General features: G+C 57.3%; 1 protein-coding gene across 2 annotated transcripts in view; it reads left to right on the top strand.

Moving 5' to 3' along the window:
- The window catches only part of NDEL1 (nudE neurodevelopment protein 1 like 1), a 32,662-nt gene extending 18,730 nt beyond the window's left edge, over positions 1–13,932 (top strand). Inside the window, exons 6-10 of one of the 2 annotated variants that reach the window (XM_071573522.1) lie at positions 536–709; positions 1,481–1,572; positions 4,423–4,577; positions 8,370–8,404; positions 12,332–13,932. In XM_071573522.1, coding sequence (XP_071429623.1) covers positions 536–709; positions 1,481–1,572; positions 4,423–4,577; positions 8,370–8,404; positions 12,332–12,339 — 464 coding nt within the window. In that variant the 3' untranslated portion in view covers positions 12,340–13,932. The remainder of the gene's footprint in view (positions 1–535; positions 710–1,480; positions 1,573–4,422; positions 4,578–8,369; positions 8,405–12,331) is intronic. The other variant, XM_071573521.1, reaches the window with a different exon arrangement.
- Positions 13,933–14,341: the final 409 nt, after the last annotated feature.

Here is a 14,341-nt window from a genome sequence, read left to right as displayed (position 1 = left end):
AGAAGCTGCAGGATGGGGAGGAGGTCTCCAGTCTGTCCCTGTCCTTTGGACCACCCAACCTCTCCAGCCTGCTCCAAAAGCTGGATGCAACCCTTGGACTGGCTTTGGCTGGTGTGGAATTCTGTGGAGTATTAACTGGAAGAATAACATCAGGAATGAGAAGCACAGCAGTAGGTCATTCCCATTTTTCCCACCCCTGCTGGGTGCAGCCCAGGCATTTGTGCCACGCTTTCCATGGATCCCACCAGGCACATGGGGGGAATTCCTGGGGCAAAGGCACCTGCCAGGATCCCAGGGAGCACCCTGGGCCTGGCAGGGCTGGGTGTTGCCCCCCTGCTCCCAGCTGGAATGGGTAGGGCTGGCACTGGGCTGTGCCTGCTCCCAGGGGTGTGCCCACTGCTGCAGAGTCCAGTTAACCCAGGATTGCTGCCAAGTGTCTCCTCTTCCTCCCTCCCAAGGGAACAGAGAGAGTGTCTGGGAGAGAATTGAGTCTCTAATGTGTGTTTTTGTGTTTTTTCCTCCCCCCAATGCCCAGACCTACGGCAGGAGCTGGCAGTGAGGGAGAGGCAGCAGGAGGTGACCAGGAAATCAGCTCCCAGCTCTCCCACCCTGGACTGTGAGAAGATGGACTCTGCTGTGCAGGCCTCTCTCTCCTTGCCAGCCACACCCGTGGGAAAAGGATCAGAGAACAGTTTTCCTTCCCCCAAAGGTACCACTCCTGGCAGGGTGCCCAGCTGGTCCCCAGCCATGGCAGCCCAGGGGCTCCACTGGGAATGTGGGGGTGGCTGCAGGGGGTCCCACAGCTGGGGGTAAATCCCAGGGCAGCATCAGGGGCATTTGAGGGGTAGGGGAAAATAGCATTAAAAAGAAGGATAATGAAGTTTTTTTGGGGCAGGGGTTTGCCCTCTGCAGTGGGTGCCTGCAGGAGAGCCCTGAGGGTGTCTGGGGTTGCAGGGAGGTGCAGTCCTGAGGTGCCTGCTCAGGTGTGGAGCAGCACTGGTGGGTGAGGGGTCAGCAATTCAGGCACTCCCAAGGCTCTGTTTCCACTCTGGCTCTTCAGGGCTCCTGTTTTCTCCATGAGCCATGGGATCTTAGTCCAGTCCTTCTCCATCTGGAAGGCTGGAGACAGTCACAGAGATTAACACATTATTTTTCAGATGAGAAGGAGCAGATTCCAGTGGGAGCCCTGGGTGGGTTAGATGGATTGTGGGCAGCAGCCTTGCAGATGGGGAGTGCATGACCTCTGCCTGTGGGGCTAATGGGAGTGAAGGCAGTGGGCAGGAATTAAGCTCTGTCATTGCTCCTTGGCTGGTGCTCCTGCAGTTATTGTGGGGTGACTGTATCAAGTGTCTGCAGCAGGATCTGAGATTTACCTTTCTTTTCTGTAGAAGCTGATTTATTTAAATGTTAAAAACCCCTGAGCTGTGGAGGAGTGGAGCATGTAATAACATCATGTAATAACATGTGTGTGTGTTTGCAGCTATACCAAATGGGTTTGGTACCAGCCCACTGACTCCTTCAGCCAGAATATCTGCACTCAACATTGTGGGAGATCTGCTACGGAAAGTGGGGGTGAGTGCCCTGAACTCTCCAGCTCTGGCTCTCCCTGGGGATTTTGTCCTTGTGCTCTGTCACAGCCTTGGCCTGTGCTGGGTCTTCCAAATCACCCACATTCACTGTTTAGGATGTGGGAATGTATTTTTTTTGTGTTATTTTGATTTGTAAATCTTGGTACTAAAGTGCTGATGCCAGTTTGGGGTGATGGAATTTGTATTTGGGGCTAAAGGTCTCTCAGGTTGGACACTGTCAGTTCCTTGTTCTTCCCTTCTCTGAGGCTGCAGGATGAAAACCAGCGTGGCCAGCAGGCCCAGGGCAGTGACCCTTCCCCTGGACTCTGCCTTGGGAAGGCCACACCTTGAGTGTTGTGTTCAGTTCTGGGCCCCTCAGTTGAGGCAAGAGATTGAGGGGCTGGAGCGGGGCCAGAGAAGAGCAACGAGGCTGGAGAAGGGACTGGGACAGAGAATCCACCATGTCTTGATCCAACCCCACTGTGATCACCAGCCCAGGGCACGCAGTGCCCTGGGCTGGTGATCACAGTGGGATTGGATCAAGGGTTGGATTTGATGATCACAGAGGTCTCTTCCAACCCAACTGAGAAGAGCAACGAGGCTGGAGAAGGGACTGGAGCACAAGTGCTGTGGGGAGAGGCTGAGGGAGCTGAGGGTGTTCAGCCTGGAGAAGAGGAGGCTCAGAGGTGACCTCAGCACTGTCTGGAACTGCCTGAAGGGAAGTTCTGGCCAGGTGGGGGTTGGTCTCTTCTCCCAGGCACTCAGCAATAGGACAAGGGGGCACGATGGGCTCAAGCTCTGCCAGGGGAAATTGAAGTTGGAGAGCAGAAAAAACTTCTTTGCAGAGAGAGTGCTCAGGCATTGGAATGGGCTGCCCAGAGAGGGGGTGGATTCCCCATCCCTGGAGGTTTTTCAACTGAGCTTGGCCGTGGCACTGAGTGCCATGATCTGGTAAAGGGACTGGAGTTGGCCCAAGGGTTGGACTTGATGATCTCTGAGGTCTTTTCCAACCCAATCCATTCTAGGATTCCCTCTGTCCTGAGGCTGAGCTGCACCTCAGGCTCTGGGTGCCTGAGAGAGGAGCACATCAGGGTGCCCTCGTGTGAGATCTCCTGTCCTGGGCAGAGCTGTTCACAGATATTGAAATTTAAAACAAGTCTAGAAAGTTTTTGTAAGAAAGTGAGAAAATAAATCAGGAGAAAGCCAAATGTTCCCATCTGTAGTTGATAGGGAAGTGAAATGTGTGAGCCTTTAAAGGGATTACCTCTGTAAGCAGGGAAGAAGTGGTTTAGACATCTGGTGCTGTGTTATTCAGGGTTTTCTGCTGGAGAAGGACCTGAGTTTTGAGCTCAGAGGAGCTGATGTTGATGAGCCTCAGTGGCTGTGCCTGGGTGGCACATGGACAGCCTCAGTGCCAGGCCCTGCTGGCTCCCTGTGAGTGTACCCACCCTGAGCTGGGCAGCAGCTGCAGTGCAGACAGTTGTTTTAGCAAAGTTGGGAATGAAAAGCTGCCCTGCTGCTGCCATTTGGAGCCAGCAAGCCTGGCCTGCGTTTGAAAGGGCAGCAGGACAGCTCTGGGTTAGGAGTGACATGTTTAAAAGGGGATCATTGTGAGCAAGAGTCTGCAGGGGATTTAGGGAGCTTAACCACAATCCCATGGGATTGCTCTGCAAGGACAGGAAATGCCACATGAGCGTCCTTCCTGCCAGCCCCTGCTGCCCGCTGGCACACCGGCCCCCTCAGGCACGTGGTAGCAGCAATTACAGCATGCTCAGGGCTTGGGTTGTGCCTCACCCCAAGCTTTAGACTCCCTGTCTCTGCAGGAAGTTCCCCCTCGGCTTCCCTGCTTGCAGCAGGCACAGGGAATCACTTGGCCCAGATCAGAGTGGCTCTTGCCAGGTGGGAGGAGCTGTGAGTGCCAGAGACAGGGTTATCTGTAGCTGCCTGGACAGTCCATATTCCCTAGGGAAGCTTCCATGGATTCCTGGGAGACTGTGTGGTGCTCACTGACCAGTGACAGCCTGTCAGTGACCTGTTAATGGAATATTTTCTGTGGGCAACAGGTCCAAACCCATGTTTGAGATCAATTGTAGTCTCCAGTAGGTGCATTTGCAGGCGTGTGAATGCCCCCATGCACAGGAAGGACTTTGTGCCAGACCAGATGGACATTCAGGATAAGCCCAGTCTGGGATAGTGGCTAAATGGACAGCTGATGTTCTGGAGTGAAGGAGAGAATCAGGGTGTTGCTCCTCCTCCTTCCAGGAGTCAGTGGCTGAGGCAGGGACTCTCACTTTGTAAGATGTCCCCAGGATTGCTTGGCAGTACCAGAGATGAGGTACAACCTGGTGGAGCTGCTGCCCTTGCTTTGCCCTGACACCTCTGCTCCGAGCTGTGCCAGTGGGGCTTTATAAACTGGCTTTATTTTGCAGGCCAAGATTGAGAAAGAAATGCCAGGAGGCATTGTCCTGGTGGAAGAGTCAGCTTCCCAAACACACAGTCCCTCTCCAAACCTGAGGGTTCTGCTTTAGGCTCTTAGTGCTCTGATTAGCCATGGCAGCCTCTCTGCAGCTGCTGAAGGCAGAAGTTTGGGTAACTTCTGCTGGGAGTTGGCTCCTTGTCTTGGGTAATAATTCAGGGTTCACATTGGAGCTGGGTAACTCCTGGCAGTGTGCATCAGCATCTCTGTGTGTCCTTTGTGGCAATGACAGCTTTATTCCCATTTCTTTGCCAAAGGTGCTCACAGAGTCCTGACCGTAGCAATCTGGGCTCAGGATGAAGCCTCACCTCAAGCAGCAAAATACCTCCTCTTCATGGCATTATTGTTTTGACCTTATTTTTCTCTGCCCTCTCCCAGGCCTTAGAATCCAAATTAGCTGCTTGCAGGAACTTTGCAAAGGACCAGGCATCACGGAAATCCTACATTTCAGGGAACGTCAGCAGCGCCGTCATGAACAGCAACGGCAGCACCAAGTACCCCCACCCAGGGCACACCTCCTTCTTCGACAAAGGGTGAGTGAGGGGCAGCTCTGCCTTCAGGGTGCTCCCTGGGGCAGCACCTTTCCTTGCCTGGTCCCTACCCCACCACAGCTTTGATGCTCTAGGACTAACAATTCCTGGAGCTGCCTCCAGGGCACTGGGAAGGTGATGGTGCTGATTCCTGGAGAGCCAAGAGCAAAGCACACATGGCTGTCTCACTGGTAGGGTGGCAGTGCCTGCTTTGTCCTGCTGCTGCCTGATGCTTGGGGGCTGGAATACCAAACCACAGGCAGGAATGTGCCCTTTGAGGATCTCAGGGAAGCAGAGGCGGAGTTGCCATAGCTCCTGGTGTGCTCTGGGGCTGTGGAGGTTCCCTTGGAGCAGCTGGGTGCAGGCAGGAGGGTGGGGCCCTGGGTGCTCACTTCCCTCTCCATTAGGGAAGAGAGAAATGTCACTGATGGTGCAATTCTGGCTGTTGGGGGGGCACAACCTCCCTGCTCTGCCCCAGCCCCGGAGCCAGGAACTGCCTGCACAGGAAAAACTGCCCCATGTGAGTGGCCCGTGGGCAGAGCTTCCTCTGGGATCTGGGAAGTGCTTCCACAGGAGTATCTTCCCCTGTGGGCAGAGCTTCCTCTGGGATCTGGCAAGTGCTTCCACAGGAGGATCTTCCCCTGTGGGCAGAGCTTCCTCTGGGATCTGGCAAGTGCTTCCACAGGAGGATCTTCCCCTGTAGGCAGAGCTTCCTCTGGGATCTGGGAAGTGCTTCCACAGGAGGATCTTCCCCTGTGGGCAGAGCTTCCTCTGGGATCTGGGAAGTGCTTCCACAGGAGGATCTTCCCCCGTGGGCAGAGCTTCCTCTGGGATCTGGGAAGTGCTTCCACAGGAGGATCTTCCCCAGTGGGCAGAGCTTCCTCTGGGATCTGGGAAGTGCTTCCACAGGAGGATCTTCCCCAGTGGGCAGAGCTTCCTCTGGGATCTGTGTGAGCACAGTGCTGCTGGGGCTTGGATTCACTGGGCAAACACCATCCCTGCCCCCTGCAGTGGTGACATTCCATGGCAGAGTTCAGCCCAGGGCAGGTTAATGCTCCTACTGCTCAATCCTGCACTTATTTTAGAGACTGAAATGAGCTGTTGGGAGTCTGGGGAGAGCCATGCACAGAGCAGGCAGCAGAGCTTCCTCAGCCTCCCTCAGGGCTGCCCCTCCCTGCTGGGTGGGAGCAGAGCAAGCTGCAGTTCAGAGAGTGGCAGCAGAGGTTTCAGAGCCACTGCTGGCCCCTGCTGTGGGAGAGCTGCAGCTCAGAGTGGCAGCAGAGGTTTCAGAGCCACTGCTGGCCCCTGCTGTGGGAGAGCTGCAGCTCAGAGAGTGGCAGCAGAGGTTTCAGAGCCACTGCTGGCCCCTGCTTTGGGAGAGCTGCAGCTCAGAAAGGGGCAGCAGAGGTTTCAGAGCCACTGCTGGCCCCTGCTTTGGGAGAGCTGCAGCTCAGAAAGGGGCAGCAGAGGTTTCAGAGCCACTGCTGGTCCCTGCTTTGGGAGAGCTGCAGCTCAGAAAGGGGCAGCAGAGGTTTCAGAGCCACTGCTGGCCCCTGCTTTGGGAGAGCTGCAGCTCAGAGTGGCAGCAGAGGTTTCAGAGCCACTGCTCGTCCCTGCTTTGGGAGAGCTGCAGCTCAGAGTGGCAGGCAGAGGTTTCAGAGCCACTGCTGGCCCCTGCTTTGGGAGAGCTGCAGCTCAGAGAGTGGCAGGCAGAGGTTTCAGAGCCACTGCTGGCCCCTGCTTTGGGAGAGCTGCAGCTCAGAAAGGGGCAGCAGAGGTTTCAGAGCCACTGCTGGCCCCTGCTGTGGGAGACTTAAAGTCGTCATGATGTCCAGATGAGACTTTGGGGTGTGTGTGCTGCAAGGCTGAGGGAGGGATTAGGGCAGCTCTGAGGGGGCTGTGTTGAGTGGTGGTGTGAGGAATGAGCTGATAGCTCTCTGGGGTGGGGGTCACTCTTAATTACCCAGATTGGCATCACACTTGGTACCTGGGCTGCCTGCCTGGGGGCAGGAGCAGCTTGTGGCTGGCAAAGGCCTGGAAACCCAGGCTCCTGAAGGAGCTGCAGCAGAGCTGGAGGGTGTTGGTGAGGAGGAGAAGGGGTGGAATGGCTGCTGGGCTCACCTGCAGGTTGCTGGAGGTCTTGCACAGCCCTGTCCTGTCCCTGCCCTCTGCACCCCGTGTGCTGTGCCAGCAGGGTCAGTGCCCAGGGCTGCCCCTCACACCAAGTCCTGCTCACCTTGGTGTCCCATCTGTGCCCAGGGGTGCTGGCAGTGCCTGCTGTGGTACTGTGTAGAACCTGTGCCACTGGAGGCTGGACTGAGCTGTGCCCAGGTGGGGTCAGCCTGTGGTGCCCACAGAGGGCAGTGCCTGAGCTCCGGCCGTGCCAGCTGGGCACGAGGGGAGCCCTGCCCTTCCCTGTCCCCTTGCCTGTCCCCTTCCCTGCTCCCTCCCCAGCCTCTCCTCCCTGCCCCTGCTGCTCCCTGCCCCATGTGTGAGTGTAGATCTGACCCCCCAGTCTGCAGCCTCTGCCTCAAGAGCGGGTGGTTGTTGAGTGGTGGGACTGGGACAAAGGTAACTCAGCCACAGCCTTGCACAGCCCCATTGACTTTCCTCCCCCTGCCCCTTGGCTGGTTAAAGTGTTGGAGGATCCCCAGCTGTGGGGAAGGCCCAGCTGGTGCTGTCAGTGCAGCTGGAGGCAGTGGGAGGCAGGAGCTGGCCCAGGGCAGGCCTGGAGGGGACACCATTCTCTTTGCTGCAGAATTGGAAGAGTCAGGGCTTCCCTACTTTATTACAACTCCCCAGAGTCTGGTGTAAGATTTTCCTGCAGACTTGTTCCTTCAGGAACATGCTGCTTCTGTCCAGATGCCAGGGAATGGCAGAACAGCACCCCGGGATGTTCTTGGATACATATTTGGGTTTTTTGCTGTTGTAATTGCTCTTAATTGGTTACTAAAGTCAGTCCAGTTGGGACAAAGTTGCTCTGGCCCTGATGGGCTCTGCAGGGGCCTGGCACTGAGACAGCCAGTCTGGGTGCTTGTTCCTCAGGGCAGTAACTCCTTGTTCCCCTTCCTGCACTCTTGAATGCCAAAGTCCTTGAAGGTGATGGTTATTCTTAGTTATTTATCTGAATCAGTTGGGCTTTGTTTTATTAAAACAAGCTGAAGTTTGAATGGGAGGAGATTGTTGTACTCTTCCTACAGTCCCATGAAGGGAAGTTCTGGCCAGGTGGGGGTTGGTCTCTTCTCCCAGGCACTCAGCAATAGGACAAGGGGGCACGATGGGCTCAAGCTCTGCCAGGGGAAATTGGAGAGCAGAAAAAGCTTCTTTGCAGAGAGAGTGCTCAGGGATTGGAATGGGCTGTCCAGAGAGGGGGTGGATTCCCCATCCCTGGAGGTTTTTCAGCTGAGCTTGGCTGTGGCACTGAGTGCCATGATCTGGTAAAGGGACTGGAGTTGGACCAAGGGTTGGACTTGATGATCTGGGAGGTCTTTTCCAACCCAATCCATTCTGTGATTCTGTGATTCTATGAAGGGGGTGTATCTGCACGTGGCACATGGTCATCCTACACCAGGCTGTGCCATCTGGGTCTTCTTTTGGGCCACCTTATCAAAGGGTTCCTGAAAAGAGAGACCTGTGGGTAGCTCAGGGCAGTGATCCTGTAAGGTGACCTCTGCAGAGCTCAGAGGTTTGGTGAGCTTCAGTTTAGCACCTTTGCTTTGCCCCAGTTCTTGCCTCAGGGGTTGTGCTCAGGAATGTCTTTTGTGTGTGCATAAACTCTCCCTTTCTCTCCACTAGGCGTGAGAAGGTCACATTCCCCACCTTGGTCCTGGGTAAATGAATTCATTTGCACTGCTCTGCTGCATGTGCTGGGATGGGGCTGGGGCAGGGCTGGGGCTCTGGGACCTGCACGAGGTAGTTCTGAGTGTCACACCACACTAACAGGCCCTGGTCAAAGCCTCAGGCTCTAATCCCTTCTCCTTCCTTTAAATAAACCTCTCTGGTGCTGTGCCCTGTTGCCAAGATAAGCCTGGGTGCTGCTTGCTTTCTTCAGCTAATTAATACTTCAAATAAGTGCATGATTCTGCTGGAGCTCAGCAGGGCTACAGGAGGAGTGTTGTGCTCTTAATGGAGTTCATCTTCCGAGTCTGCCCTTTGGTCCTGGTTTGCCTTTGCCATTTTGGGGCTCTTGACTTGTTGGTGTGTGGGTGATGAGCCTCTGGCTGAGGGGAAGGCCCCCAAGGGCAGGGCAGTGTGGCTGAGGGGTGTGGGTGTCACCAGCCCTGCCCAGCACAGCCATGGCAGCTGGAAGCACCTGGGGTGGCACAGAGGTGCCAGCAGGGCTGGGCAGGCCCAGGGGGCTCAGGCTCTGGGATGGGGGTCCTGCACACAGGGCTCCCCCTGCAGTGACAGAGGGTCTCTGGAGGAGCTGTGGAGGGTCCCCTGTGCTGCTGAGAACTGTAGGTTCCTGCCCCTCTCATCCTCTCACATCTCTGCTGGGTGTTCTTCAACCTCCTGGTGCTGTTGCTGCTGCTCAGGAGGGGCAGTGATGTGTGTTGGAGCCCTGGCCTGCCTCAAAACTCACTTGTCCTCTGGTTTTCCTGTGGGTCTGGTCTCCAGGTGTGCTCTGAGCAGCTCCATTTGCCCTTCAGGCCAGGCTGTTCAGCTGCAGGAGAATCTTCTGTTCAGGTTCTGTTGGATACTTGGAGTTGAGGGAGTCCTGGAGATCAGGTGCAAAGTACAAAATACAGCTTGAAATGCAGTTGAATGAGTCCAAATCCCTTGTTAGCAATCAGGGCAGAGAGAGGATGGAAATGGGCACAAGGCCCCTGGCACTGCAGGGCCAGGAGTCAGAGCCCTCCATCAGGAACCACTGCAGGGGCAGTTCCAGCTGCTCCTGGCTCTGTCTGGAGCTCTGCAGCCTGGTTTCTTGGGCAGGGGCATGGCATGGGCACCTCAGGGTGTGTCTGAGGGGCAGGGCAGGGACAGTGGCCAGGCTGGGTCGGTCCCTGTGGGCAGCTCCCTGTGCTGCTCCCATCTGAGCCCCTGGAGACTGAGCACAAAGCTCTTCCCAGCTCACTTCTGGGAGCTTGGGCAGGACAATTTGTTGGTTATTTTTAACAGTTGTTCTGTTTTAAGGTATTTAATTTTCCCTTAACTCTGGTTCTCACTGGAGTAATGCTGATTTCTTTCCCCTTTTTTGTGTATATTTTCATGTTGCCACCAGAAATCCAAGGCTGGGTAAGACCTCCCTAAGCTCAGCCCTAGTGCCAGCTTCCAGTACCCCCAGTTGCTGCTGCCCTTTGGTGCCTTTTCCTGTGCCCCAGCAAATCCAAGCTGCTGCTTTCCCTTTGTTTCTGCACTGAGAGCAGGTTTGGGCTGGTGGGATGTGAGGAGCAGGGCAGGCAGCTCATTCCAGGGGCTGATCCTGGGGGGACCTGCCTCCCTGCTTCACTATTTTCATTAGCAAACAGTGGGGAAGCCTCAAAAAGCTTCTAAATGGGGTTTTTCTCTTTCCCATCTTCAGCAGAAAGGGTCCCCTTGGGCAGTGCTGGGGCCTCTGGGGACATTCAGTGCTCCCACCTGTGCTGCCCTGGCCCTGCTTTGGGGCCCAGTCCCCTTCTTGTTTGGGGCACCAGGGGGTTATTTGTGACCCAGGGCATTCAGGCAGGGTCCTGGAATGTCTGTGTGGCCTCTGCTCCTGCCTCTGTGGCCTCTGCTCCTGCCTCTGTGGCCTCTGCTCCTGCCTCTGTGGCAGCCTGGGCTGGTGGAAGGTGTCCCTGCCCACGCTTGGGGTGGAACAAGACGATCCTTAAGGTCCCTTCCAACCCAGCCCAGTCCAGGATTCTGGGCCTGGGCCTGTGCTGAGCCTCTGGTGGCTCCATGGCTTGTGTGGGAGCCTCAGGGGGGTGGAAGGAGCACCCAAGAAGTGGCAAATCCATAGAGCTTTAACATGACTCCTCAAACACTTCCAGGCTCCTGAGGGTGAATGTCACTGTTCTCCAACCCTTTCCAAAAGGACCACATTTAATCCTGTTTGGTGATGGGTTTTTTGTGGTGGTTTTTTTTCTCCCTGTCCTACTTGGCAGAGGGTTTTCCAGTTGGTAACTGATTGGCAGAGTAATGTTGGGATCAGGTTGGCTTTGTGCCCCTCATCCAACAGGAACAGGGAAATACATTTGTCCCTCAAGCTCTCCAGCAGCCTTTGCCTTGGAATTGTAGCAAAGCAACACTCCAGTGGGAGCTGCAGTTGCAGCTGAGTGGGGAGAAGGAAAGAAAAGGGTTTTCTCCTGCTCTGGCCTGGTGCTGGGACGTGTCTCAGGCTGTGCTGGAGTGGATGTTCAGCCAGAGGGGGAGGAGGCCAGCCTGACTCAGTGTGAGCTGTCACTGGGGGAGGTGTCCTTGAACAGGCAGAGAGGTCCTGGCTCTGCAGCTGCTGCTCTGGGAGGGTTTGGTGGTGCCCTGCATGGGCAGCAGCTGTGCTGGCAGGGGCTCTGCATCCCTGCCCAGGGGCTCCAGCTGCTGGGAATGCTGGGCTGGGCTAAAGGGAGTGTGGGCTTCCCACTGCCAGAGGGCAGGGATAGATGGGATATTGGGGCAGAATCCTTCCCTGTGAGGGTGGGCAGGCCCTGGCACAGGTGCCCAGAGAAGCTGTGGCTGCCCCATCCCTGGAAGTGTCCAAGGCCAGGTTGGACAGGGCTTGGAGCAGCCTGGGCTGGTGGAAGGTGTCCCTGCCCATGGCTGAGGTGGCACTGGATGGGCTTTAAGGTCCCTTCCAACCCAACCCAACCCATTCCATGATTCTGGATCCCTTTGCTCTGGAGCCAGGCTGGGAGAGCTGGGGGGGTCACCTGGAGAAGAGAAGGCTCCAGGAACACCTGAGAGCCCCTGGTAGGGCCTGAAGGGGCTCCAGGAGAGCTGGAGAGGGACTGGGGACAAGGGATGGAGGGACAGGACATAGGGAATGACTTCCCACTGCCAGAGGGCAGGGATGGATGGGATAGTGGGAAGGAATTCATGGCTGTGAGGGTGGGCAGGCCCTGGCACAGGTGGCTGTGGCTGCCCCATCCCTGGGAGTGTCCAAGGCCAAGTTGGACAGGGGTTGGAGTACCCTGGGCTGGTGGAAGGTGTCCCTGGCAGGGAGGGGTGGAATGAGGTAGTTTAAGTTCCCTTCCAACCCCAACCACTCTGTGATTCTGTGTCTGTGTGTGTATCTGTCTGTGTGTCTATGTATGTGTGTGTGTGTGTGTCTGTGTGTCTATATGTGTCCGTCTGTCTCTGTGTGTGTGTGTGTCTGTCTGTGTGTGTGTGTCTGTCTGTCTGTCTGTCTGTGTGCCCAACCCTGAGGGACAGGAGGACAGGGGTGGCACTGATGCCTTGGGGGGCTGCACCTTCCTCAGGGGCCTCTGCCCGTTCTGGACACAGGAGTACCAGGGAGGGGACGGGGACAGGGACAGGGACAGGTCGTTGCTGGTGGGAGCAAAGCCCGGGAGCAGCTGGCCTGGCCCAGGAGCTGCACAGACCCACAGAAGCCCCACAGGCTTCAGCTCTGGCAGGAGCCCCTTGTCCCCCCAGGGAGGGCACATCCAGCTCTGGGGTGGGCACATCCAGCTCCGGGCTGAGCAGGGCCCTGTCCTGGTCACAGCCAGGCTGCCAGGGCTGGGGGGGAGGAGAGCGTCAGTTTTCTGGCCGCTGGTGCTGGGAGCAGCTGGGCAGTGCCCGGGGCTGCCCCTCTCCTGACGCCTCTCTCTTGTTCGCAGGGCAGTGAACGGCTTCGACCAGGGCCTGGGCGGCTCCCGCCCGTCCTCGGCGCCGGGAATGCTGCCCCTGAGCGTGTGACCGCGGCAGGGAGCGCCGGGACTTGCCTTTGCTTTTCTCAGCCCACCCAGAGAAGAACTGCTCCCAATTCGTCCCCATTCCCACCCCGCTGGAACATGACCCCGAGAGGAGACGCTGAGCTCACGGCCCTCCCCGTGCTGTCAATACAGTTTGTTTTCTCTGTCGCTGTCGTGGCCGTTCTGTGCCCCACGAGCTGCTGCTCGGGGCTCTGTGTGGGGCACAGCCCTCGGCCCTTTGCTTTCTGTCTCTGACTTAGGCTGGACACGAGCACTGGCTGCTCCTGGGACGGGCTCCCCCTTCCCTGCCCACTGCAGCGTCCTGAGCTCTGCCCTGCTGGAAGGCTCAGACCTCTGGGAAGAGCCGGGGGAGGTTGGGCAGTGGCCCTTTGGGCAGCGGCCGCGGGTCTGTGCCAGTCACAGCTGCAGTGACCGTGTTGGAGCAGGTAGGGCTGGATGAGCAGGTCCAGCTGCCCGGCCTGGATGGGCCATCCCAGCTGGCACAGGTGGGCACACAGCAGGGCAGGGAGGTGGCAGCACAGGGGGTGACTGTCACAAGCTCCCCCAGTGCTGCGGTGGGAGCTGGCAGGACTGAGCTGTTCTCACTCCTGCCCCTGGGCAGGGCCGTGTCCAGGTGTTGTGCCCTCAGGTGTCCCCTTACCTGCCCCAGCCTCCATCCCTCACAGCTCCACGGCAGCCCCTGGAGGGCATCAGGAAGCCCCTGCTCCAGCTGCCCCACTGCCCATGGACCCCCGGGCCCTGTGCCCACCACCCCGTGCTGTGCTGCCCCCGAGTGTGGCACTGGGCGGTGCAGTGTCCCCTGCGGGCGCTGTGGCCCTGTGGGCGACTGTGGCACCTTGTGGGTCTTTCGAGCTGTAACACATCGTGTGGGTTCTGTCCTTGTGCCTCGGAGTCGGTGGATTCCCGGACTGCACCGGCAGATGGAGCCGGGGCTGAGCTGGGGGGCAGCGCTGGCATCCCGGGGCTGAGCTGGGGGGCAGCACTGGCATCCCGGGCCTGAGCTGGGGGGCAGCGCTGGCATCCCGGGGCTGAGCTGGGGGGCAGCGCTGGCATCCCGGGGCTGAGCTGGGGGGCAGCGCTGGCATCCCGGGGCTGAGCTGTGGGGCAGCGCTGGCATCCCAGGGCTGGTCCAGCACATTCTGTGGCTCTGCAGCTCGCGGGGGGTTTCGTTAAAGCCCTGAGGAAACCCCCTGGCCCCGCAGGGGAGGTGGGATGTGCCCCTTTGCCCTTAGGGTTTGTATGGTCCTTTCTTCCTGTGCATCCTCTGCTGCATTTGACTGTTTACATTTGTTTTATTGTACATAGATTTGTAAACATAATACCTTTGCCTGAGGTCTTTGTACATAACTTGGGCTTTGTAGCTTTATTTATTCAGCCTCTCTCTGGCATGTTTCCATAGGATGTACCGTTCCACCCTGGTGCCACAGACATGGTGTGGTTTCAAAACAATGATAACAAATGAGATTAATCTTCCAAAATAAAGTTCTTTTAATGTGGAATCAGTGGATTTTGCAGAACTGGTGGCTGTGGCTCTATTTTGTCCTGTAGGGTTTTCTGTCAAGCCCCAGAGTGGGGCCAGTGCTGAGGTGCTCCCGTGTTATCCTGTGCCCTTTCCCTTGGGAATGTCGCTCTATGGCTCGATGTGGGCACGGGGGAACAGCCACAGCTGGGGCTGAGCAAACTCCTGACCCCCACCGGCCTCTGCTGCTGCCCTGGACGTGCCCCTGGCACGGCCTGACCTGGGGAATGGGGTCAGTGTCCCACTGGGGGAGTGTTGGAAGCTCCAGCTGCCAGCCCGGGATTTTCGTCTCCTTGGAGCAGCTGGAGGATATTCTGCTCTGCAGAGGAGCCGGGCTGGGGCCCTTCCCAGGGAGCTCCATCCCCTCCGGACACGGGCCGGGGCTGCCCCTCCCG

This window comes from Pithys albifrons, chromosome 19, assembly GCF_047495875.1.
Source record: "Pithys albifrons albifrons isolate INPA30051 chromosome 19, PitAlb_v1, whole genome shotgun sequence".
Lineage (NCBI taxonomy): Eukaryota > Metazoa > Chordata > Aves > Passeriformes > Thamnophilidae > Pithys > Pithys albifrons.
This window is presented reverse-complemented; position numbering and strand designations above follow the sequence as displayed.